Source organism: Pteropus vampyrus, unplaced genomic scaffold (assembly GCF_000151845.1).
Source record: "Pteropus vampyrus isolate Shadow unplaced genomic scaffold, Pvam_2.0 Scaffold32, whole genome shotgun sequence".
Lineage (NCBI taxonomy): Eukaryota > Metazoa > Chordata > Mammalia > Chiroptera > Pteropodidae > Pteropus > Pteropus vampyrus.
In genome coordinates this window covers 699,642-725,776 of record NW_011888813.1, presented here as the reverse complement: position 1 = coordinate 725,776, position 26,135 = coordinate 699,642, and the positions used below count along the sequence as shown (strand labels likewise).

The following is a 26,135-nucleotide window of genomic DNA, read 5'->3' as shown; positions in this document are numbered from 1 at the left end:
CTTTAAGCACCTGCGACCAGAAGCGGGCAGTAATCCTTCAGGCGTCCATATCTTCAGCCCCCGCGGGCCAGAGCTCCTGCGACCCGTCGGGGGGCGGTGCGCTGTCCCTTCCGGCCCACGGGCTCCGTTCGGCTCTTCTCGGCGCCTCGCGGCCACTGGCGCTCTGCTTTCGGCTGTTTCCGGAGCCACTCGCGACGGGCGGCGGAGGCGCTGTCGGCGCGGCTGCAGATGTCGGACCCGCGGGCGGCTGAGGGGCCGGGCTGCTGGAACCCCGAAGTCCGCCGACAGAAGGCGGGCGGCGTCGGGGACGGCCCGGGAGTGGAGGGGAGCCAGGCGGCCGCTTCAGGTACGCAAAGCCGGGGCGCCGGCGCACCCGCCGCCCGGCCTCAGGACCCCGCAGCTTGGCGCCAGGCTCGGCGGCGCTCTGCTCCGCGCTCTCCGGCGGAGCGGCCCCGCCTGGGCAGCTCCTTCGCGCGCAGAGCCCCTGTCTTCGCTCTTGCTCTGGCCCTCTACCCCGGGCCGCGACCCCCGCCGCCGCTACCCCCTTACCCCTGCCCTAGGCCCTGGTCTACTCTGGAGGTTATTTTCTACTCTTGTTTCGAAATGCCTTGGTTCCTGCCGCGTTTCCTTTCTCAGATCAGCCCAGATGGTAGTGACCGGGCTGCTCTGCCCCTGGCGCCTCTTCAGCACGCCCGCAGATCACTCCTTCGCTGCCGACCCCAACCCAGTTGGCCTCGCTGTGCCCATCTCTGGCTTCCCACCCGGATCCTCACCTTTGTCACTGGCCTCAGCCTTTCCACGCGCCTCTCTACCCCTATCCTGGTAGGCAGGCTCGCCCTCCTCTGTCCAGCTCCCCACTTGGCTTTCGCCTCCCAGCACATAGGCCCCCGCCTCGCCTCTGCCCTTTCCACCTCAGAAAGAAAAAGTTGGCATAGGTAGGCTTGGCGGTCTTTTGAATGAACGTAGTGACCAGAGCAAAGGCAGGAAATAGGGGCTGATATAGGAACTTCGGCGAACTCCCTCATTCTCCAGGACCCTCCTCTTCTTGTTCAGGAGACATGTCTCCATTTGGACCCCATACAAGTTTCTCCGTGTGCATTACTTAAGTATCCAAAGGCGAAAGGGTCCATGGATCATACTGTTACCTTTCAGGCCTCCTATGGTCACACACGACGCAACTAAAAGGATGCTCTTTTGAAATACAAAAGGGTCGGGGGAAAGAACTGGTCTCACTAAATAGTAAATAGAAATTAATTTTCCAGGTCCGAGATTAAAATAGGCGCCATTAAGTATAGCGGTAGAGGTGGTGCCATGGTGCCTAGGTTGGAGCCTGAAATTTCAGTTTACTAATTAAGTGACCTTGGGCAAGTCACTTAACTTCTCTGTGTCTCAGTTTCCTCCTCTGTAAATTGTCCTGTAGTACCTAAAATTACTGGATTACATGAGTTGCTATGTGCGAGGGAGTAATTTGGTGCCTAGCCCGTGGTACACACTGTACTGCTGTGGTCCATAATGATAAGAATAAGGTCTGTTTTTGCTCACCTAAACTCCATGTGCTGTCAGAAGTGTTCCTGGCTGTGTATGTTCCAGCATCGTGACTTGTCCTGTCTTTTCTATCCCAAATATCTCTTATCTCCAAACACCGCTTCTGTCAGACACAGACACGTTTGAGTCACCCAGCTTTTTCCTGGTTAAGAGTTAATTTTCTCTTTTAAACATGTAATGGTTTTTGGTTTTTTGCCTTCTCAGTAATTCTGTGCTTTGTAGTAAATTCAAAATTGGTGGCATGTATTTAACATTATAGCAGTGGAAATTTTAAGCATAATTTCTAAAAGATTAAGCAAATGAACTCTCAGAAAGTCTCAAACATCTCTCCCTTACATGTGTCAGTATTTATTAAAAAAGGATTTTAAAAAAATGTTCCCTTTAGATCCTTGTGGGCTATGGCAATCACACTCAAACATTTAAAATAGGAAGGTCTTAATAATAGTTCGGGAGTATATTGGAGGGCAATGCGTTTGTCTCTGAATCTCCCTGACCCACTTCTAACTGGTTCCTGCATTTAGTTTTTCCTCCCAGGACACTGATAGAAACACTTATGGTTACTTCCTCCCTCTTGCTCTCAAAAAGCAGGGTGAGTTGATTGCTTTTTATTTCATGTAGGAATTTGTTATTGTAGCCCAGAGCAGGTTCTTCCCCTTGAGGTATGATTTGTTGCTAATAAAATAGTTAATAAAATAATAGTAATGATAGTTATAAAAACTGAATGCTTACTCTGTACCAGGATGTGGAAAAAGATTTGTATTATTTGACTTAAGCCTGTCAACAATCATTTTCTCCCCATTTTGCAGCCGAGAGAGGTTAACTTATTTGCCCAAGTCAGCGGTGGAGTTTTTACTGTTTGTATGAAATTTACAGTACCTTATTTTTAATTTTATTGGCCATTAATCAAGTGTTAGTACTCCAGGGCAGGTTATGGTCTGCCCTCAAAGTGTTTTTAGTTTGATAAGATGAGAATACCTCAGGAACAAAACCAATTCAAAACATATAATTCGGTGTCTTTTATTACAGCTCTTGTGCTTACTCCCTGAGAAATCTGCTTGATGGATAGAATCTATTTTGTTATCTCCTGGAGCCTTTGATGTTGTGTCCTAGAGGTTCCATAAATATTTGCTGGATTATGAGACAGTGTCTCAATGTGGAAATTTGGAGGAGCATCACATGATTGAATTAGGGCTGAGATAATTAAGAATGTTCTTGGGTTAAAACAGTGGTTCTCAACCAGGAGTGATTCCCCCTGCCTCCAGGGGGCTTTTTAGTTGTCACAATTCTGGAAGGGGAGGAAGGTAGGGTTATTACTGACATGTAATGAGTAGAGGCCTGGGATGCTGATAAACATCCTGCAATGCACAGGAGAGCCCTGACAATGCAGAGTTTTCTAGCCCCAAATATCAGTAGTGTTGCTGTTGAGAAACCTTGAGTTAGAGCTAAGCTGGGTTTGCAAAGCAATGTGGAGATTATACATTTGGTTTGGCTACCCCTGGTAAGGCTTGAGGTAACCTTAAAAAACTGCTTCAAATTAGGAGTTTGTTTGATTGGATCTTTCTGCCACCTTTTTTTGGGAAAATGATCCGATGAGTAAGCAATAGAGACCGAAAAAAGAATGGAATTGAAGAAGGTTTCTGTCATCCTCTCTTAGAGGAAAACAGAATAAGACATGAGGTTGGACCTTGAGTAGTTATTGAATTAAAGGTTTTGATTTTTTAACGTATCTTATTTCTTCAAAGCAGGAATTTGTAATTATCTAGAATAACCATGATTTTTTATTTTTTAAAGTATTCTCTGCAGAGTATCTTCATTTTTGTTAGCTGAGGTTTTGATGATAAGAAAGGTATTTATGTTCTTCTGACTTAAGCTCTGTGATGGTCATAGTGTGCTTATTTTATGAACTATAATTATTTTTAATAGGGACACCTGGGTCCTTCATTCCCCAAGAGGAAAGATCACTCTTTTGTGTAGTGAAACTCTCTGAGGCATACGTGTTGCATCACTTAAAGTAGCTCCCCCCCCCTCCCCCGAGCTTTGGAGAAAATAAAGGGCAAAATCTGTTATGACTCTGAAGTCAGCAGTAGAACTTGGTTTGGTGTAAATCACCCTGAGATCTATCAGTGCATTTAGACATATAAAGACTGGAAACAGATCAGGTGAACTTGTTCATGATTCTTATAGAGGACTTAGAGCAGAGCAATAAATCTTTCTGCAGTGATGGAAATGTTACCTTTCTGTGGCTATTTCATTTTAAATTGAAATTTAAAAATTTCTGGCTACCATAATGGAAAGAACAAAAGGGTAGAAGTCTATGACAAAGAGCCCTTATGATTTTGGTTTTCTATTGTAGTTTTATGTCAAAATGGTATAAATTTGTTTGCCTGTGGGTTATTTTTTTTCTTACAGCAGTTGTGTATTTATGGTATTGAGATAGCCAGTTAGTCCTGTCATAATTCAATCAACATACAACCTAAGGTTTATAATCTGACAACTCAGGAGCATGTCCCAGTTGTAAGGGCTGAGGAGAAATTGGATTATATGGTCTCTGTATTTAGTTGGAATATAAATTCAACCAGTTTCTTTTTAAGCCTCTTGAGTCTACAACCACATAGCCTGCTGTTGGTTCCTCTGTACTTGAATCTTAAAGCCCAGGCTAATTATCTCTTTGCAGCATGTTTAGTGACAGGGAAGTCCTATGAGACCTGTTCTAAAGAACTCTGACCTGATATTCAGGTGCTTTAGAAAAATTTGCTTTTTGGTGCTTTTTGTAGGTAAAGTACACAGTAAATTTAAATCTGTAGCATGATCAGAATGTCTATAACCATATTCTGGTAACATAGAAAACTCATTTTAAAAATTTAAAATATAAATCATTTTAAGGAAGTTTCTTTTTTTCTTCTCCTTTGCTTTAGAGGCCATCAATTATAAATTGAGTTATTCTTGAGCTTTCATTTGCTCTTCTCTGTTAATTGTTTTTAAGACCTTGGCCACAGGTGCCATAGTCACAATTTTTGCCATGTTAGAGAATACATTCCAATATTATTTGGTTATTATTTTTTCTTTAAATTGACATTTAAAATTTTGTTTTATTCTAAATAATATCTGTGATATCATTAGCTTGATGTATCAATTTTTCCGAATATATATTAAAATAAATACCCATTAAAAAAACATTTTCCCACCTACAATCTAAATTTGCAAAACTTGTCCTAGTTTCTCTGGTCTCTTTTAGGAGTATTTGTAGAATTGGTCTATATTTGGCTGACATATTAAAAGCTCTATATTATGAAAAAAAATTGGCTTTTGCTTCTTGATAGTATTCTAAATTTCTCTGAATAAATTTAGGAAACTTGAAAAGCTGTGTTTGTAATCGTATTCTCTTTAAAACAGGACTGTATCTTTCACACTTTATACTTCTGGAAATAAACTTATGTATTTCTTTCTGCTTTCCTTATTTCCTGCCTCTCTGAATTCAATTACAAGTTGTTTTACCAGTAGTTCTTACATCATTTAGCATATACCTTTAACCTTAAAAATCAAAAGCAATATCTCTTTTCACTTTTTTTCTGCGTACTTTAAGCTGTTAAGATGCTACGAGAAGTGGCTTTTAACAAATGAAAAATGTTCATCCTAACTCATAATAAAAGAAATAAATCATAACCACACTGGGTGGTTCGATATCTCACTATGTTGATAAGGGTGTGTAGAAGCAAACACTTTCATGCATTGCTGATGAGAGTGTAAACTGGTACAGGTGCTATGAGGGCAATTGTCAATATCCATCAGAATTACAATATATGCCTTCCTCAATTCATTACTTCCAGGAATTTATAGATTTACTCATGTGCCTATTTAATGACACATACACAAGGTTATTATAGCATTGTTGGTAAAAGATTAGAAAGGACATAAATGTCCATCAATAGGGAACTGGTTAAATAAATTATGGAATATTCAGCCAATGAAATATTAATCAGCTGTAGAAAAGAATGAGGAAGCTTTTTATATATAGTTATGCAAAGATCTCTGAGCTGTAAGTGGAAAAACAAAATGCATAGTAGTGTGTCTAGTATTATTTGTGTAAAAAATATATGTGTTTCCACACAAACACACATACACACACCCCTTTTTTATATGCATAAAATATCTCTAGAAGACTACACAAAACCTAATATTTGTTGCTTTTGGAGGTAGGACTGAGATGGGTAGAAGTTTTCCCTGTATGTTTACGCTTTTTGGATTTTGAATAATGTGAATATGTTACCTATTCAGAAAATACAAATGTGTTATGAGATTCTTCACTATGTTTATATTGTAAGTCAGAGCCATTCTGTACATTTCTATTGCCTTTCTGGTCATCAGGAACTGACCTTTTCTGGGCCTTTAACACCCAAATGAATTTTTAGTGAAATACAGGTTGTAAATTTCCTTAGGGATTAATTTTAAGTTATTCTTTAAACCCACTACTATCTTCCGTTATTTTTGTCCCAATTTTATTTCTGCCTAAAAAATCAACCTTACTGAAGTCTTCATTATGATCAAAGTGACAGGATAAGTCAAAGGAGGGATAGAACCATTACTTAGGTAAGCTGATACTGGTAGCCAGTGACAGAAAGAAGGAAGCCATTTTAAATTTGTTTTGTTTCCATTTTATTTACTAAGATATCTTCAAAATGAAAAAGGTAAAGAGGCAATGTAGGTTTCTGATTTGAATTATGGCAGACTAGTGATTGGGATCAGTTCTCCAACTGGAGACAATTAGAACATAATTGTCAAAATATAAACATCTGCTTGAAGATCGTGGCAAACTAGCCAGATATTGAATAATTACCAGGCAATGGTCCATGTGGGGACAGAAGTATAAAGATAGAGTTCCAAGGATGATAGTCCATTATGGGGCTCCTTTCTTCTCTGAGGGCATATGCTGGATTCCTGAGTGTGGAGGCTGAATGGCAAGGCTGTGAAAGTGCCTCTCTGGACTGAAGCAACAGGATTAATGTTCAGGACCAATGAAGCCGGGGGAACCCTGGTGAAACCCCTTTCCTTTGGGTTGGGACCATGGGTTAGAAGTAAGGGTAAATTAGAAGTAGGCCATTGCAGGGACTGCAGCTCAGCTTCAGAAACATCTAAGTTTATGAAATTGGATTAAGGTGACCCCAGGGTACTAATGACCTTAGGTCTGTGTGGGGGAAGCAAAAAAAGGCAAATCTTCTCTGAAGGATTGTTTTAGATTTCAAATTATTTCTGCAAACAGTTTTGTGAGAACAATTTCTGCCACATATCAAAAATGACTAGATGCATGAGAAGAGACAATGTGAACAAAAATCAAACAACAGACAGTGAACACGGATACACGGGGGCACCAGATTTTGGAGTTACCAGATACAGATATAAAAATAGTTATATCATGTTCAAGGAGAGGAGACGAATTTGAGAAATTTGGCAGATAATTGAAATTTATAAAAAATAGAATCATATGGAAATTCTATAACTGAAAAATACAGATGAAAATTAAGAACTCAATTGATAGGTTTAGCAACCTATCAATTATACCTGAAGAGAGAATAGTGAACCGGAAGAAAGGTCAGAAGAAAATATCCCGAAAGAAATGTGTAAAAAATGCAACAATGGAAAAATCAAGAAAGAGACAAGACAAAGAAGATATGATGAGAAAGTCTAGCATTTGTATAATTGGAGTCCTAGATGGTAAGGAGAGCAAGAATGGACAGAAGCAATGTTTGATGAGATAATAGCTGTAAATGCCCAAAATTAATGAAATCCACAGATTCAGGAAGCTCTATGTACCTTATGCAGGGTAAGTACAGTGAAATCTACAGGTATACATTAAGTTTAAACTACTATAAAACCCAAAGAGAAAATATTCAAATTAACTAGAGAAAAATTACAGTTTGCCTTTAAAGGACTAGTAATTTGACTGATAGCTGACTTCTGCACAAAGCAGTAAAAGCTAGATTATCTTTAGAATGGTGAAAGAAAATAAATATCAATATAGAATTTTTTTTCAGTGAAAAGTCTTTAAGAACGAAGGTGAAATAAAGATATTTTCAGACAATCAAATGCAAGATTTATCACCTGCAGATCTGTACTACAGGAATAACTAAATCAGGGAGAATCAAAATGATCCCAGATGAAAGAAAATTGCAATTTAATATCATTAACATAGACGCAAAAAGTCATCAACAAAATGTTAGCAGACTGAATCCAGCAATGTATATGACCAAGTTGGGTTTTTCCAAGAGTGCAACTTTAACATTTTTTTTAAGTCAGTGTAAATCACCATTTTAATACCCTAGAGGATACAAATTATCAGTTTAATTAGAAGCATTTGGTAAGATTCAACCTCTATTTATGATTCAAAACTTAGAGCAAACTAGGAATAAAAGGAGACTTCCTTAATTGGATAAAGTATATCTACATAAAACCTATAAGAACATCAAACTTAGCGGTGAAATTTGAAAGTTTTCTTCTTGAGATTGGGAATAAGACAAGGATGCCAACTCTCACCACTTGCTATTTATCATTTTACTGGATATTCTTGCTAGTACAGTCAAAAATAAAATATATAGGGAGTAGAAATCCTGTTTGCAGATGTAGAATAGTAGAAATAGTAGAAATGTATTTGCAGATGATAACTATGTACATGGAGAATCCAAAAGAATCTACAGATGAATTTTTAGAATTAATAAATTTGGCCAGATTGCTGGATACAGAGCCAACATGCAAAATTCCATTGCTTTTATATATACCAGCAACAGAGTTAAAATATTTACCACAGAGTAAAAAAATTAGGAATAAATCTCACAAAATGTATTCAGAATCTTTCTGCAGATTATATAATACATTATTGAGAGAGAGTAAAGAATATATAAATGGAACGATGTACCATATTCCTAAATTAAAAGACTCAATATTGTAAAGATGTTAATTCTCCCCAACTTGATTTATAGATAAAATACAATCCTAATGAAAATCCCAGCAGGGTTTTTTGGGTGGAATTTGACAAGATCAAGCTGGTTCTAAAATATATGCCTAAGTGAAAGGCCACAAATAGCAAAGACACTGGTAAAAACAAAAAGATGGAAGGATTTTCTCTATCAGGTATCAGGATTTACTTTAAAGCTTTTACGCAGTAGTCCCATAGGCCTTAGAAATAGGATAAATGGCTAGAAACGAAATCTTTGATTTGCAACAAAGATTGTAGTGTAGAGTGGTGAGGAAAGAATGGTAAATGTTGCTGGGACAATTGAATATCCGAAGAGAAAAGAAAGAAGAAAAGAATTTGATCCTTGTCTCAGCATACACAGGAAAAAAATCAACTCTAGTTGCACTGTAGATCAAAATGTGAAAGGCAATACAATAACCTTAACAGAGATCAGATAGGGGAATATTTTCTCGATCTCAGTGTAGGGAAAGACATATTAAACAGGACACACAAAGACTAATAAAGGAAAAGATTGATAAATTTTGACTATATTAACATTAAGAACTTTGGTTCATCAAAAGATACCATTAAAAGGAAAAAGGTAAACCACAGAGTGTAAGCAGGTTGACGAACACATATAGTTGACAAAAGACTTGTTTTCAGAACTCTTATAAATATTAAAAAGACAATCCAGATTTTGGCTTTTGGCTCAGAGGAGGCCAAGGTGCAACTTTCTTGGGTTGTCCCTAATCCAGGTTCCTCCGATACCAGCCTCCTCCACCATGCTTCTTAAATTCAACCCCAATGAGATCAAAGCCATACATCTAAGGTATACTGGTGGGGAAGTTGGTGCCATGTCTGCCCTAACCCTTGACACTGTCTGCAAAAAAAGCTGCTGCTGATGACATTGCCAAGGCAACAGGTGATTGGAAGGGTCTGAGAATTACAGTGAAACTGACCATTCAGAAAAGACAAGTCCAGATCGAGGACCTTCTGCCTCTGTCCTGATCATTGAAACCCTCAAGGAACCACCAAGAGACAGAAAGAAGGAAAACATTAAGCACAGTAGAAGTTCAGTTTTGACGAGCTTGTTAACATTGCTGGACAGATGTGACATAGATTTTTAGAGAACTCCATGTGACCATTAAGAGATCCTGGGGACTACCTAGTCTGTGGGCTACAATGTTGATGGCTGCCACTTCATGACATAGATGACATCAGCAGTGGTGTGGTGGAATGCCCGTCTAGTTGAGAGCTACACAGGAAAATATTTCAATAAAGGATCATTTGACAAAAAAAAAAAAAAAAAAAAAAGTAAAATAGGCAAGAGACTTGAACAGTTACTTTACAAAAGAGGATTTCTAAATGGCCAGGAAAAATGATGTCATCACTGATATGCAAACTAAATGAGCATACCCCTATCAGAATGGCCCAAATAAAAAATATTAATATGACCAAGTGTCAAAGAGGTAGAGAGTAATGGAAATGTTCCTCACTGCTAGCAGGAATGCATATTTGGTACAATACCTTTAGAAAGTAGTTTGGCCTTATCTACCAAAGTTTATCATTCACTTTTCTGTGACTTAACCATTCCATTTCTAGGTTTATATCCAACATTAAATCCATGCACGTGTATAACAAGAGATATGTACAAGAATATTCATAGCAGCATTATTCATAATACCTCCAAACTAGAAATAACTCAAATTTCATCAACAGTATGTTGATAAATTATGGTATATTTATGGAATATTATACAGCAATGAAAATGAACTAACCTAACCACAACAACATGGATGAATCTTACAAACAATGTTAAATAAAAGATGCTAGACTTAAAAGAAGACATTCTGTATAATTTGCCTTTATAGAGAGTTCAGAAAACGTGGAATGAAGTAACATTGTTTAGGAATGTGTATTTGGACCTATAAAGAAAAGCAAGGAAATGATTCCTGCAGATTAGGATAATGGTTAAGGAGGAAGGGAGCGGGTAATGACTATGAGGGTCATGAGTGGGGCTTCTGGAGTGCTAAAAATATCCTATTTCTTGGCATAGGTAATAGTTATATAGGTGTTTGCATTGTGATAATTTACTTGAGCCCACACTTTTGTCTACTTTTCTGTGTGTTATATTTCACAATAAAAAAAAGTATATACTGTTGTTATTAAAAGTGTTAGCTTGAACTTGGACTGCCTGAGTTCATATCTATTCCTATTTGCTGGTCATCTTGGGCAAGTTACTTGATTTTGCTAAGCCTCAATTTCATAAACTCTAAAAAGGAACTAATAATAATATCAACTCTAATGGTTATACAATTCAGTGAGATTCAGTGAGGATTCAATACGATGGTGCCTGCAAAATGCTTAGAAAGTAATTGGCATGTAGTAAGCGATCAATCACTAAGTCTTGGCTATAATAATAAAGATCGAAATGAAAATAGGATATCCAGCTGCTTTAAGTTCCGATTTCTGGACCTTGTCAAATTCTATCCAGATATTTTGGTCACAGTTCTTGGTAACAGGCAATAGAAACTCTGGCTGCCTTAAACAGAAAGAGGATTATTGGAAAGATGCAGGAACCTCACCACATTGCTAGAAGGAGGGCTGAGTAGACTCTAGGGGCTAAGCACCCACGATTTGGTCAGGCTGTTTGGCTGCTGCTAGATGACTTCTGTCTCCCTTTATACAACTCCTATTTCAGATTCTCCGTGGTGATATTTTAGGTCGTGCGCCTGTTTCCTAACTTCCTGGGGCTGAAAAAAGGATCTTGCATTCTTACTTCCATTGTGCATTATTTATAGTGTCATTCCTCCCCAGGAAGAGAAAGTCGAATGTTTGAAAGCCAAAATGTTGACAGATGACTACTTACATCTGGAGTCCTGAAAGAACCTGCACATGTAATTATGTGTTATCTTTGAGGAAAGTCAGGGACTTGAAATGAACCTATGTACCAATTATCCTAAAGGGGAAGAGAGATTAGAATCTAGAATCTATAAGCCATTAAAGTAAAGTTCTGGAATATATCACAGATGGTAAAGAAAATGAGCATTGCCAGGAGCCAGCATGGGCATATTAAAAACAAATTTGTCCACCTAATTATTTTCTAATCCAGTGCTCTCTGCTTTCTCAACTATCACCATTAGGTCCTCACCATCATGTGAACTTCTACAAGGGCCTCCTATTTGATCTGATAAAATCTATCCTATCTGTAGCTGCAGTAGAATTCTACCAAAGAATACAATTTGACCATGTCGTTTTCTAGTTTAAAATTCTTCATCACCTGTGGGATAAAGGCCCTTCACAGTCTTTCTGGATAGACTGAAAGCTTCGGGAGAGCCAGAACTGTGTCTGCTTTAGTGCATTATCTTTAGTACCCAGCGTGGGGCCAAGCACTTGTTAGGAATTCGATAAGTGTAGAGTTGAATTGATGGAACCTGTGTTTCTTGGCTCATCTCTCTGCACTCTTGCTATACATACTGAACTGGTATGGTATTTTATTTGTTTGTTTTACTAATGTTTATTTTTTTTATTTCTCTGAAATGCTTTTAAATACTTCCTTATTTTTTTGTGTGCAATACAGTATTAATTATAGGGATAATATTATACACATCTCTAGAATTTACTCATCTTGTATAGTTGAGAATTTATGCCCATTGATTAGCAACTTCCCATTTTCCCCTCTCCCCAGCCCCTGGCAACCACCATTCTACTCTCTAATTCTATGAGTTTGATTGTTTTAGATGGAGTGTGTGTGTGTGTGTGTGTGTGTGTGTGTGTGTGTGTGTGTGTGTGTGTGTGTGTGAGAGAGAGAGAGAGAGAGATTTTACCTGAACTGAGAGAGAGAGAGAGAGAGAGAGATTGAGAGAGAGAGAGAGAGAGAGATTTTACCTGAACTGTGGTCTCTAAATACTTTCTCATCATAAAACCACAGCTCTTTAGAGAAATGGTCAAATCCAGGTCTGGGGCAGGGCATTTATGAGCTTGGAACTTGTGCAGTAAGCAGGACTACTGGGGTCATGTTAAAAGGACACAGAAGCCAGCTCCAAGGAGCTCCTGCTGGCTGAAACTAGGAAAACTTGAAACACATAAAATATGTTAAAACCATGTTACTAACACTTCTAAATCATGTTTCTATTACTTTAAAAAAGTAATCATTATATAGAGATTGCTATGAGTCTAACTCAGTATTCTGACAATTCGGAAAGACTCGGTCTTTTATACTACCTCTCAGAGTAACCAAATAGTTGATGTGGGGAATTTATTTTTTTTAAGGAAGAATTCTAACTAATACATTTAGAAAGTGCTAGAATTAGAAAAATGATTTTCCAGCCTCTAATGAAATGGTAGCTCTATTTTCAGCAATGATCATGAATGGCTGCTAAAGCCATTAGAAGAATTAGGCTGAAAACATGAGCCCAACAATCAATCTTTACATTATTAAAGTTGTGATAAGCGTTTGTTATGTGCTTCCTGATGTGATGCTATAGGAACCACATGCACCGTGTCTGGAGTATTATTGCAAGAATTGAACCTGAATCTAGTCAAGCCTCTAGGTCAAAACTGCCCAGAAGAGCTTTCTTTGATGATGAAAATGTTTCTGTGCTGCCCAGTACAGTAGCCACTAGAAACTTGTAGCTTTCGAATACTTAAAATATGGCTAGCAAGACTGAGGGACTGAATTTTATACTTTATTTAATTTTCATTAATTTAAATTTAGCCACACGGACTAGTAGCTATAGTATTGGACAGCACAGCTCTAGCTCTGTGACCAGTTTACAGGTAATACAGGGGATAGAAGAATCTGTTAAAGGACACCGTGAAAATGCAATCAGCCAAATTCAGAATGTGGGAAATTAATTTTTATTTCCACAAATGAATGAAAAGCAATGGTGTAAAGATATAGATTAAGAGACTTAAGATATATATAAGCTAAATTTAGTGTTTGATCCTTTTTTGGTTCCTGATGCAAACAAACCAGCTGTTAAAAAAAAATCTGTGAAACAACTGGAGAAATTTGAACATGGACTGAGTTTTAAATAATATTATTGAACTGCCAATTTTGTAGGAGAGAGAATGATACTGTACCTATGTTAAAAGTCTTTCTTTAGAAATATATTCTAAATGGATATAATGATGTCTGGGCTTTGCTTTAAATAATCCACTGTAGGTATGGTGGTGGGGCAAGGAGATCTGGGATGGAGAAAACAAGGTGTAGATTGTTGAGAAGATAATGGTACATGAGTCTTCATCCCACTATTTTCCAATTTTGTGTATATCTAAAATTTTCTAAGTTTTTACACAGTAGTAATTAATATAATTAAAATATATAAAGAGTAACAAGGGAATAATTTACTCAAAATTCAGAATAAAAGATATGATTGGTAAGGGGCATTATGCAAGGGACTTCTAAAGTACTAATAATTAACCTAGTTATGAGTACACAGGTATTGGTATTAATATTTTTAGCTGTGTTTGCTTTTCATGGAATGTTTCATGTGTATGACATATTTCACACTAAAAAGTAGAAAGAGCTTATTATCAGGACATAAAAGGAATCATACAGAATCCAATTGCAGGAAGCACAGTTGGACCTCATGGGAATTAGAAAGTGGTCAGGCAGCCTCTCTGTGTCTGTTCTTCTTCTGGGCCCTGCAGTTTCTCGTTTCTTCTTTTCTTGAATGTATCATTTTCGTGTCCAACAATTGTCTTCTCAGCTTAATCATTTGCTTTTATGTGGCCTGTGAAGGCTTATTCTAAATGGCAGGCTCAGTCCCTGACCCCACTGAGGCTCTTCAGTCTGTTTTGGTCTCTGATACCAACTTCAGAGCTTTGGGAAGAGAATTGGACTGACATTTAGGGAGATGGTCACTCAATACCAATGAATGAACTATGCCTGCGTAGTGTAACCTTGGTCACAGGGCCTGCCCCTTCCAAGGCTGTGAACGGGGCAAATTCTTAAGGAAGGGTTGAAGATACCAATAAAATGACATCATTGCCTATACAACAGTGAAAAATTTGAAACAATCTCTAGCTCTAACAATACAGGCTTGAGAATTGGTTGAAGAAATTACAGTATAGCCTATGGGATAATATGCAGCCATTTAAAATTATGATATAGCCCCTTTTTTATTGACCCTAAAAAATGTTCATGAATAATAATAACATTTGGTGCATGTCCTTTCAGAAATATAAATATATAAATATAAGTATATTTAAACAACATATGTACATATATTTGTACTGAGCCATAAAATGAGTAGAAATAACGAATCACTAATGAATAATTAATGAAAAGCTGTATTTTGGAGAATCCTGAGCTAGTGGGTATTATAGTCCAGCTTATCAACTCATGACACTATATTGTCCACGCCCCACACAAAGTTGATGGCTGGGGGATAGGGAGAAAATTATATAAATATATAGATGTATATACATATGTATACATATACATATATTCATATGTATGTATATATATAAATATATTCATAAATATATAAATATATTTATGAAAGGATATGCACCAAAATGTTAAGAATGGTTATTTTTGGCTAGTGAGATCGCAGTTTTTTTTTTTTCTTATCTGTATTTTCTGATTTTTTTCTACACTGAATATTGGATTATTTCTATATTAAAGTCTGGAAGGGTAAATGAAAAATGTTTATTTAATTTATTCTATAATGAGCAAAGCATATATTAGTGTAATTTCAAAAAGTTAATTTGAAATAATATGAATATGTAAAGTCCTGCATTTAAGTTAAAAAGTCAACTATTTTCCAAAGATCTGTTTCAAAAATAGAACATACGAGAGACTGGGCTTGGAATAAGTTTATTTTTATAAGCCCTAGAGATCTTGATTGACTTATTTAGGACAACAGGGTAAGTTTTCAGTAAAAAATATTAAGTGCCCTGTAGGATATTGTGTCAAGAAATATTGTGTCCTTATTAAGAGATTATTTCAATGTATTATTCTGCATGGATTAGAACACATCTAAAAAAGTTGTTCATTTTAGCTCCTTACTTTATGTGGGACAGAGTGGAACTAAATGAAGCCAGCATGGTCAGAGATCATCTAAGGGATGATTGAGAGAACTGGAGATAGCCTGAGAAGGAACCTGCAGGAAATGTGATACCAGGCTATAAATATTTGAAAGGATATTGTGGGAAGGAGTGATCGAAGAGCAGAATTTATTAGGAAGCAGCTTTTACTTAGGTCAACATAGGGAAGAACTTTCTGTCCTCTGTTTCTCATTGAAAAAGGGACTTTCCCCAGTGTCAGAGACTGGGGAACATTTGACGACTGTTTTAGATTCAGTTCCTGTGTTGACAGATGTAAAGAAAACTTTAGTTCTTCTGTGTTTCTCCTTTACTCTCACACTGCTACCACACTCCACAACTTCTGACACCAGATGTGTGGGTTTTTTTTTTACTCACACCAAGCAATTCTACATCCCCAGCAGGGTGTCCTAACAGTTTAACTCAGTTCTTACACTCTCTACCTGCAGATACCAGCAGATACCATAGATTAAGGGCTCAGGCCCACAGACTGCCCCACCGCTCAGATGCCAATCTGAAAGTCATAGGTCCCCAAGGTTACCGCAACTTCTGTCAGAATTGGCTACAAATCAGAGGTTCCCATGACCTCCTTCCCCTTAGATTTGATTATTTGTTAGAGCAGTTCCCAGAACTCAGGAAAGACTTACTTACATTTACCATTTTATTAAAGGATATGATAAAGGCTACAGATGAACAGTCAGATAAAGAGCTACAGAGGGCGAGGTATGGGAGGATCTGGAGTACAGGAACCACCATCCCTGTGCAGCTGGCGAGCATCATCCTCTAAGTGTATGGATGTGTCCACCAACCTGGAAGCTCTCCGAATCCTGTACTTTTGGGATTTTTGTGGAGACTTCATCACATAGGCATGATAGATCTTTAACTCCATTTCCAGCCCTTTTCCCCTTGGTGGGGCTGAATCCCAAGCTTCCAGTCATGGCTTGGTCTTTCTGGTGATCACCTCCCATCCAGGAGCCCACCAAGGTCACTTCATTTGTACAAAAGACCCTGCTATCACCCAGGAAATACCTAGAGATTTAGGAACTCTGTGTCAGTAATGAGATCAAAGACCAAATATAGAACAAAAGATGTTCCTAGTGCCCTTATCACTTAGGAAATTATAAGGGTTTTAGGAGTTCTGTACCAGGAACCGTGGGCAGAGATAATATGTATATTTTCTATTATCTCACAAGAGGAAAATTGGGTAGCATAAGCTCTAAATTCTTTCTACCTATGAGAGTATGAATTGACGAAAAGAAAAATAGATCTTATTCACATACAAAAAAATGAGACTAGATTAAAGTCAGATCACAAACATTTGCCTGTCATTTTTACTTTTATGTTACTACCAAACTCTGACACTTTCAGGGTCTGAGGTTCTCTTCATTAAGTTGTACTTTGTATTGAAGAGTGGACTTTGGGCTCCAGTTTTTAGCTGTTTTAACTAGAGGAGGTTAAACTAGGGTTTGTCAAAATATACATGGAACCATATACTTATCTGAGTGCTCAAGGAAAGGCTAAATGAATAAAACACACAACTAAGAGCACCTAATGGTTACGAGCATGACTGCCTGCGTTTGAATCCTGTCTCTATGCCTTAATTCCTTCACCTGCAAAATGGCAATAATAATACCAGTCATTCAGCTTGTTATGAGCTTGGAAACATGGCTTTCATTATGCATTTCAACAAATACTCCTTGAAGGTGCCTAATGGTTATTTGGTAAGTCTTGGTGAATGAGTGAGTGAGTAAATGAATGAAATTACACAAAAATTTTACCTGACCTTGGAAACTGTGATCTGAGCTTACTGAATATAGAGATGGCACTCTATACTTTGCCACTGAATCCAAGTTTGTTTCATCCTACATCTCACTTTGACCTCTATTTTCTGCCTAGTTTAATCATCTGCTTTCTGAGAAATAGTGATTCTTAAATTAGGATTAATTCTATGAGGACTTGTTTTAGAAAATGACATTTTAAAAAATAAATGGGTTATAACTGAGAATACTTGGGTGTGATGACTTGAATAATTTAAGTACTAAGCCTCCCAGAGTTTAAAGTTTATGCCCAGAATAATTTTGGAAAGATAAAGTTATTTGAAACTGCCAGATTTTTTTAAAGATACCACAACAATTATGATTATGTTCCCTCTCAGATATTAAATTTTCTTTCCATGATTTTCTAGAGAATGAAGATCTAGAAAACACCGAGGTCACCTCTCCAGTGGCTTCTGCCTGTGATCCAGAGTCCCATTCCTCACCCTACAGGTAGGGAAACAACACCTTTGGATAAAATTCTTCTAGTGCTTTTATCTTCTGTGATAAGGAGTTGATGAAAGAAGTGGGCAGCAACGTAAAAGGGGAAGACAGGTTGAAGTGAAGGGCACGAATCGTTTCATCATTAATTAATCAACCCTTAAGTGTATTCAGGAACAATGTCTGATCTTTTTCAGGTTATAAAATTTTCTTTTACTCTCAGGGAATAAAATTATAACGAATAGTATAGTGTCTTCATTTATCTTCTCCTGAAGACCAGGTTCAAATTTAAAAATGTTTGAAGTGGAACCCAGGTGGGCTTTCAAGAGAATGTGTTTGGTTTTTATCCATAAAATACACACACACACACACACACACACACACACGCACACGCACACGCACACACATGCACACACATGCACACTATTGGAGGCAGTTTTTTATTATGTAATTTTCAGATTAAACCATTATGATGACCTTCATTCAGGCTGTCATTCTTAATTTTCCTCTCTGTCCATCTTATCTACCCACCTTCAGTGTGTATAACAGAAAGAGTTGATAGCAGAGTGTATAACAGAAAGAGCGGAGTTGTACTGAGCCCTAGAATGACTGGAGACACGAAACATTAATGGAATAATTAATTAAAAACTGTATTTTGGAGAACCCTGAGCTAGTGAATATTATAGTCTCACTGATCATTGAATGATACAATGCTATCAAGCAGAATCCGTGCTTTTCATGTCCCACACAAAATTGATGGCTAGAGAATGTCAAAATATTTTAAAAATCTGTTACTTCTTGAGTACAAGTTCTTACCTTTGTATATGGAGTAAAACTCTTTTTTTCCCAGAATTTAGATGATGGAAGATAATCATTAATACAGATGGTGATAATAATATAATAATAACCATACTTTATTGAATGTTTCTCTGTAACAATGTTATAAAATTCTCATTTTTTATTGAATATTTCTATTAGCTCAGTACTATACCAGGTGTTAAAATGTATTATTTCATTTAATCCTCATAATGACCATCATGAAATAAGTGTACCTGTTTTTTTTTTTTAAGTTAAGGAAAATCAAATAGTGCATTCAGTAATTTTCTCAAATTCACACAGCTTTAGGTTTGTTTAACTCTAAAGCTTATTTTCATAAGTAGCAATAACAGGGTTTTGAATTCTATGCTTAGAGTTACTAGGTTTACTATACATAAAATCCTTTTAGAAGACATAGTCTCCTCAAGGCTTTATTTGAGACAATCCATATTTTCACCAAATCCCCTGAAGAGAACTTTCTGTCTTCCTTCCTCCACCCCTTTTCTGTCGATTTGAAGGATCTTTAGGGGATGGATTTTGGCACAGAACTGATTTTTCCTCTTAAGAGTAAATACATTTTTTTGAGTGAGGAATATAGAACATGCTTAGAAAAAAAGGACATTTAATTTTAAAGTTTTGTTTCTAAAATCTAGTGTGTGAAGAAAAAAATTCAGCAAGCGTGGTGCCTGAAGTTTAGTGTCTGTGTTTTGTAGATATTAGAAATGGAAACGGCACAACTCTGTCTTCCCTAGTGTATCTGGCTGCTGGCTGGCCAGGCTGGCCCCTCCATTTGGGATGGCCTCAATGCTCCAGTCCAGCACAAACCAGAAGGCTCACAATGGTAGTTTTATGTGGTTTATCAATAGTATCAAATGATTTGCAATTCTTTTCAAAATAACCTTCACTAATTCTTCAGAGCATAAAATGCTAATATGAATATTGAATTTGTGTAACTGTTGCATGTCCTGTTTAAAATATCTTTTTTTAACAAGCCAAACCATATTCATGCAAAGTAGCATGCACAAAGACAAAAAAGAAACTAAATTTTAGATGCCATATACAGTAAGATCAGGCTAATGGTCAGATTAACTATTATATTCTCACATTCCAAATTATCTTCTTTTGTTCCCAAGGAAAAATTAATTTATTCATTTAACAAGTATTTATTGGGTGTCTACTATTTATTCATTAAATAGATATTTGTTCAGAGCCTGCTCTGTTCCTGACACTGTTCTAGGCACTGAAAATACCACAAATAAACAAGCAATTTAAGTTCCTCTTCTCATAGAGCTTACATTCTAGTGAGGGAAGCAGACAGAAAGCAAGTATACATCTAAGTTGCCATCAACTATAAGATGAACTGCTATTTTATGTACCACCAAGAAAGGAAAACGTGCCTCCGAAGATAGAAAGTCTAATAAGAGACCCCCACATGGAGCTGGGCCACCAAAAGCCTACAGCTTCAGTGAAAAGATAAACAAGGAAAAGAATCCCTCTACCCCGTGAAGGACAGCAAGGAAACTTGAATGTCTCAACCTTGGTACTGTGGGGGGGATACTCCCCTGAGAATATGAACCACAAGTTTTCAGTCACCAGTTTGTTGTCTAAATTTACTCTGCAAATGTGGTTGGTCTAAACAAAACCCTTAAACAGGACTTCAAGTCGACTCAGTTGGTGGCACTTCTGAGCACTGGCAGAAACAAATGCAAATCTGTGGAAAGACTCGATGTGAGTCCTGGCCCGCGGCAGTTTTAAGACACCACCAATTTTAGGACATCCCATATTTCAGTTGTATTAAAATCTGAAAACAAGTATGCATCTTGCAATCAACAAAATACCATACATAGTATGTCAGGCAGTAATGAGTACAGTGAAGGAAAATGAAACAGGGTAAGGGTGTAAACAGTGATGGGGCCAAGTTGGGGAGAGCCATTTTATATGTGGATATCTGGGAAGCCTTCCGAAAGTCATGGCTGAGCAGGAACTTGAAGGAAAGGAAGCTATGAGGTAGCTAGGGGAAGATGATTCTAGGCAGAAGTGACAGCAAGTGTAAAAACCTTTAAGTAAGAAAGTGCTTGAACTGTTTGAGGACTCTCAAGAGATTCAGAGGCCCTTGTGACTGGAGTGGACTGAGCAAGGCGAGATGAGGTCATTCTAGGAGAGATGGAGTCAGAGTGCAAAGAGCCTGAGGGTTCCCTGTGACGGGCTTGGCTGTCGATACTGGGCAAACAGAGCGAGTAAGACCCAGTTCTTGCCTTCAAGCTCACCTAATAGTTAGACAGATAATAATAAATAATAATACATAAATAAAAGTGGACCATAATTTCTGAGTTTAAGAGGATAAAATCGACTCATAGCCTAGGCCAATTTATAATTTACACAGGATTACTCAAGCAAACCTATAAAATCCACATATCCACAGCTCTGATTTTCATAGCAGCTACCTCTTGTTTGTTCTGAGGTAGGTTGGAGTGACTTGGATCTTCCAAAAGATGGCTCTGTTTTATCTGAAGAAGAGATAATTTATAAAGTAGGAGTGATTTTAAAAAAAATTTATATTAAAAGAAAGAAAGAAATAATGAGTACAGTGAAGGAAAATGAAATTTTCCTTCAAACTCAAAATGAGCCCTCCGTTTCCCCGTGTGGTGTATAGTGCTGTGTCCCAGTCATTTACTCAGCATTTCTCAGGAAACAATGCCTGAGAGCAGCAGTTCTCAAACCTTTACACTCTCAAAAATTATGGAGGACCCCAAAGAACTTTTATTTATGTGCGTTATATCTATCAATGTTTACTATATTAGAAATTAAAACCAAAAAATTTTTAAAAATTGTTATTGATTCATTTGAAAAGAACAATAACAAACTCATTACATGTTAACATAAACAACATGTTTTTAATGAAAAACTTTTCCAAAGCAAAAATAATTTAGCGAGAAGAGAGATGTAAATCTTTTTAATGTCTGCCTTAACAGAAGACAGTTGGATACTCAGATCTGCTTCTGCATTCGTTCTGTTGAGATATCACATGTCATGTAGTCTCTGGAAAACTCCACTGTATACTCTTGAGAAGATGAAATTTAAAAAGGCAAATCATATTTTAGAATTATTGTGAAAAGTTTTGACTTCACAGACTCCCCTGAAAGAGTATTAAGGACCCCAGGGGTCCCGGATGGTACTTTCATAACAGCTGCTCTAAAGAATCCATGCCACTTTTTGTTGACAACAGATTCCCAAGAGGCTTGGGGTATTGTGCTACAGCCCTGGCACTTAACTCACTTTCTAGTCTCTCTAGAAGCCAGGGGAAATGGAAGAGAGCATAAATTATTCTCTCACTTCTTTGAAATTAACTATTCAAATAGTTGTGTTTTAAGTTATTGGGATAGTGGATGAATATGCTTAAAAAAAGAAAGAAAGTGATTACTTTATTTTATTACTCAGTGAGTTGGGTATGATATGGATGCCAGAGGTAGGGTTGTAAAAGGCAAGGCATGAAATAGAAATGCGGAAAGCCAGCTCCTGGGATAACTGTGGAGAGGGATTGCCTTGCTGATGAGGTTGCACTTCTTTGGTTTTGCTGATAAAGTTTTGACTTAGGTGAGGCATCTTCCTTTTGCTTCTAACCAGTGGCTTTATGTGTAGAACAGAACTAGGAATCTAATTCTTATTTTGTTTAAATTCTTTGTGGAGCAAATGGCACCAGTCCTAGACTGAGGAATAAAACCAGACTTGCAGTCTGTCTCAGATGACTGAGTTGTGTGTTTACTGTGGTTCTGGGAGCCTGGGATGTGGCTTCAGCAGTCTGTGGGCCCTCACACACTGTCACCAGTTCAGCCCTGGGCAGTGGTCTGCTAAAGTGACAGTAGAGATTGTGGTGGGGGGTGTGTGTCCTTTGAAGGTTGTTTTCTTTCTGAGTTTCTCTGGGGCTGTCGTGCCTTTTATCAAAGTCTTTGAATTGACATGCTCTCTTCCTCTGAGAGGCCGCAGATGGTATCTCCAGTGAGTGAGGATGCCACAGAAGACCTGCAGAAAACCCCCGGTGCCCTGGTGGCTCAGGCCTTGGTGGAACAGGAATTGCTACATGCAGAGGTAGGGAGCACATTCTTGCTCTCTCTTTGAAAAGCAGGAGTTTATGGTACCAGAACTTCCATACGTATGGATGGGTTGGATTTAGAAAGCGCTATAAGGGTGGCTCACAGAATTCTCTTTGCTCTCTTTAGGGCATCTGATTTTTAATTATTTGGAGAATGACCATATGTAACTCCCACATGGCCTATCACTGTACTAGCACCCAGTAGGCACCTATTCCAGAAATGAGGTGTTAGAATGAATGTTTATGTGTTCTCAATGTGAAGAACCTTAAACCATTGAACTGTGTTTTAGTCTCACTTTTCTGGTGGTAGATGTACTCAGTATTTATGGTAAAGATTCCGTAGAAGTAATATTGATAGTGGTGGTCTCCCTGCCATGGAGGAATGGTTGTATCATTATTAACATATATGTTATAATAACAAATGACATTAGTGTCAAGGAAGATAATGCTAAACATTATAATTATATTTGTATAATACTTTATAATTTACAAAACATTTTATCCACAATACTTTATTGATTCCTGAGAACAATCCTGTGAGGTAAGTACCATTGTGTCTCCATTTTACAGATGAGGAAACTGAGGCCGAAAGATGTTAGTGACTTTACTAAGGCTATCCAACTAATAAGTTGCAAACTAAATCCTTTGTTTAGTCTTATGGAAAAGGAAGAACTATTCAATCAAGTTAGGCAAATGGAGTTAAGAACCAAAAGATTTATTCTCCAGAAATAGATAATTATGAGAATATAGTCTGGGAGGATTATAAATTTATGTATTTATTGCAAACAAAATTCTCCTCTCTTAACTGGACCACTGTCTCACTGTTGTGCTCTCCCATGTTGGCAGTAGATATATAGTTCTTCTCGAGTTGCCCGCCAGTTACTTGGAGAAGGAGTAGGAAATTAAGGCATAATAGCATGAAACAGAGGAATACTAATCTGAGTGATTTGAAGTGAAACCCACTAGGGAGACATTGAAGCCTCCTGCTATGGGTTAGCAAGGGCTTTGAGTATCAAGTGACGTTTGTACTCTGCCATGCAGGTTAGATGTCTGGCAGCAAATACGCTGTTTAAATGCAAACTCTGGGGACAGTCTAAGGGGAAATTGTAATTATTTATAGATCACTGAGAGAGACAGAGACAACAAATTGGATTCTCTCTTCAGTGCTTTGGTGAATTGACTGACAGTGATCTGGAAGTAACCTTTGAATGGGAACTGTAGCAGGAAAATTGTGTGGTAGAGTGAGAGTTGAGCTAAATCCGGGGTGCAAGAGCTGTCATGAGCAGAGCCACAGGGAGGTACTGTGCAGGCCGGGGCAAGACCAACGCATGGCCCAGAAGTGCTATTGATACAAAAGTCAGTAGCAAGTTTTGAGGAATTTTGTGGACAAGGATTTTATAAAAGAAAAGTTGCAAAAGTTAGATGAGAACAAGAAAGAATCTTTAAACTAGGGGACATTTTGGTGGCACTTAAAAAAAGTTAGTAGAATTTATTAGCAACCTGGACATGGAGAAAAGAGAAGGGATGTTGACTAGCACACTAGGCTCAGAGTCGGGAAAGCTGCGGTGATAGGCAGCGGGGCAGCCTTCATTGAAAAAAGGCTAATTGGAATCTGCAACTCTAATATATCGTCTAACCAGAATTCTGTTGTGCAGATGGCCAAGCACCAAGTTCCACAGTGGCCTGGGGACATCATTATGATCCAGTCTGAGCACACAGGAGCTGTAGATATTCTTTCAGCTGATTTGGAATCTGCAGACCTTCTGGGGGACCACAGGAAAGGTGAGCCCTGTGGGAGTGTGGAGGGTGGATTTTCTGTTCCTAATGGGTACTTAAAGAAAGGCAGGCTGACAGATGGAAGGAAAGATAGAAAGTGACTTGTGAAAGGAAGTCAAAGAATTCAGTAGAAAGAATGTTGACTGTGACAACTGCTCTGAGCAAAATGCCAAGTATGGCAGCATTTTCTCTGGGTTTCTGAGTGGCAAGCTACCTGTTCTTTCAGTGTCCCCACCTCTGATGGCTCCTCCATGCATCTGGACCTTTGCCAAGATGAAGGAATTCAAAAGCAAGCTGGGCAAAGAGAAGAACAGCCGTCTGGTGGTGAAGCGGGGTGAGGTGGTGACCATCCGGGTACCTACCCATCCAGAGGGGAAGCGTGTCTGCTGGGAGTTTGCAACCGACGACTATGACATTGGCTTTGGAGTTTATTTTGACTGGACCCCTGTAACCAGCACTGACATAACTGTGCAGGTCAGTGATTCCAGTGAGGATGAGGATGAAGACGAGGAAGAGGAGGAGGAGATTGAAGGTAAATTTAATTTTAATATAATTTGCAGTTTCCTTTCCTGGTTCAACCCAATATCTAGTGACCACTTCCTGTGTTGTACTAGTCCTGCTCTTCCTTGGAATGCAAGTAAGGAATCCGTTTCAGCCTTGCAAGCTGAGTTGAGTGATGTAGGCCAGAATCAGACCCTCAAAGAACATTCTGGTAGGATTAGTACCGATGTCTTAGTGGAAAGCTTCTTTTCCTTTTTGTCAGTATTTGCTGTTTCCCCAACATCTCCTTGGGAACAGAGACAGTGTTTTTCAGATCATATATAAACCTGAGGTTATTTTACATTTTTCTCTTAATTTTGGGACATTTACATTTATTCTTAGCCTGGAACCAAACTGAGTGATTACAGTTTCCTAAAGTACCCATTCTCTACCCCCTCCAAAGGGTCACAGCTGCCTGGCTACTCTTTACTTCTCATGCCTGGAGCATTTTTAAAAGTAGTCTCTGCTTGTTCCTGTTGTTACTTGCAATACCTTCTCCGGATGGCCCTGAGGCACTTTTTATCCCTTTGGTAATATAAGAGCATGTCCTAAGCATTAATTTTATTCCTTAGTTTTCCTATATCATAAAATCCCTTAACTTGCTTCTTCATGTAAAAGCAAGTCTGAAGGGAAACCTTCAGGTATTAAGGGAGGAGGAGAACCTCATGTCTTATTGCTGTTCTTTAGGAGGCCGAGTAGGAGTTCTAGGTCATTCTAGATGGCATGTTTGTCTACATTTCATACCTCCATTGGCTAGTTCTTTCCTCTGTTGAATGAAGGAATGTTGGAATCTTCCCTTCTAATATAATTTTCTCCCTTTTGGAAATGTCCAGACATTTCTGGAGCTAGGTAGGGCTCCATAAGGCTAAATTCTTCTTTCTCGGTAGAGACATTATTGGCATTTGGGGTGGGATGTTTCTTTAATGAGCAGTTACTATCCTGATGTTTATCACCCCTGGATCCTTGGATCACCAGCTAGTTGCTGTGATGGCCAAAAAGGCCACCAGGCATTTCCACCTTCCTGTAGGAGGACAATAGCATCCGCCCTGGGTGAAAGCCACTAGGTCACCTGGTCCATTCTCTTACCTTCAGGTAGGACTTATTCAGTCTCTGA

General features: G+C 38.2%; 1 protein-coding gene and 1 pseudogene across 2 annotated transcripts in view; both read left to right on the top strand.

Moving 5' to 3' along the window:
- Positions 1-16: 16 nt before the first annotated feature.
- The window catches only part of TMED8 (transmembrane p24 trafficking protein family member 8), a 33,054-nt gene continuing 6,935 nt past the window's right edge, over positions 17-26,135 (top strand). The window contains exons 1-5 of one of the 2 annotated variants that reach the window (XM_011357080.2): positions 17-346; positions 17,730-17,811; positions 22,593-22,701; positions 24,361-24,487; positions 24,708-25,013. In XM_011357080.2, the coding sequence (XP_011355382.1) occupies positions 229-346; positions 17,730-17,811; positions 22,593-22,701; positions 24,361-24,487; positions 24,708-25,013 (742 nt within the window). In that variant the 5' untranslated portion in view covers positions 17-228. Of the gene's footprint in view, positions 347-17,729; positions 17,812-22,590; positions 22,702-24,360; positions 24,488-24,707; positions 25,014-26,135 lie in introns of those variants that run through there. The other variant, XM_023528813.1, reaches the window with a different exon arrangement.
- LOC105290094 lies at positions 8,357-9,811 on the top strand (annotated as a pseudogene).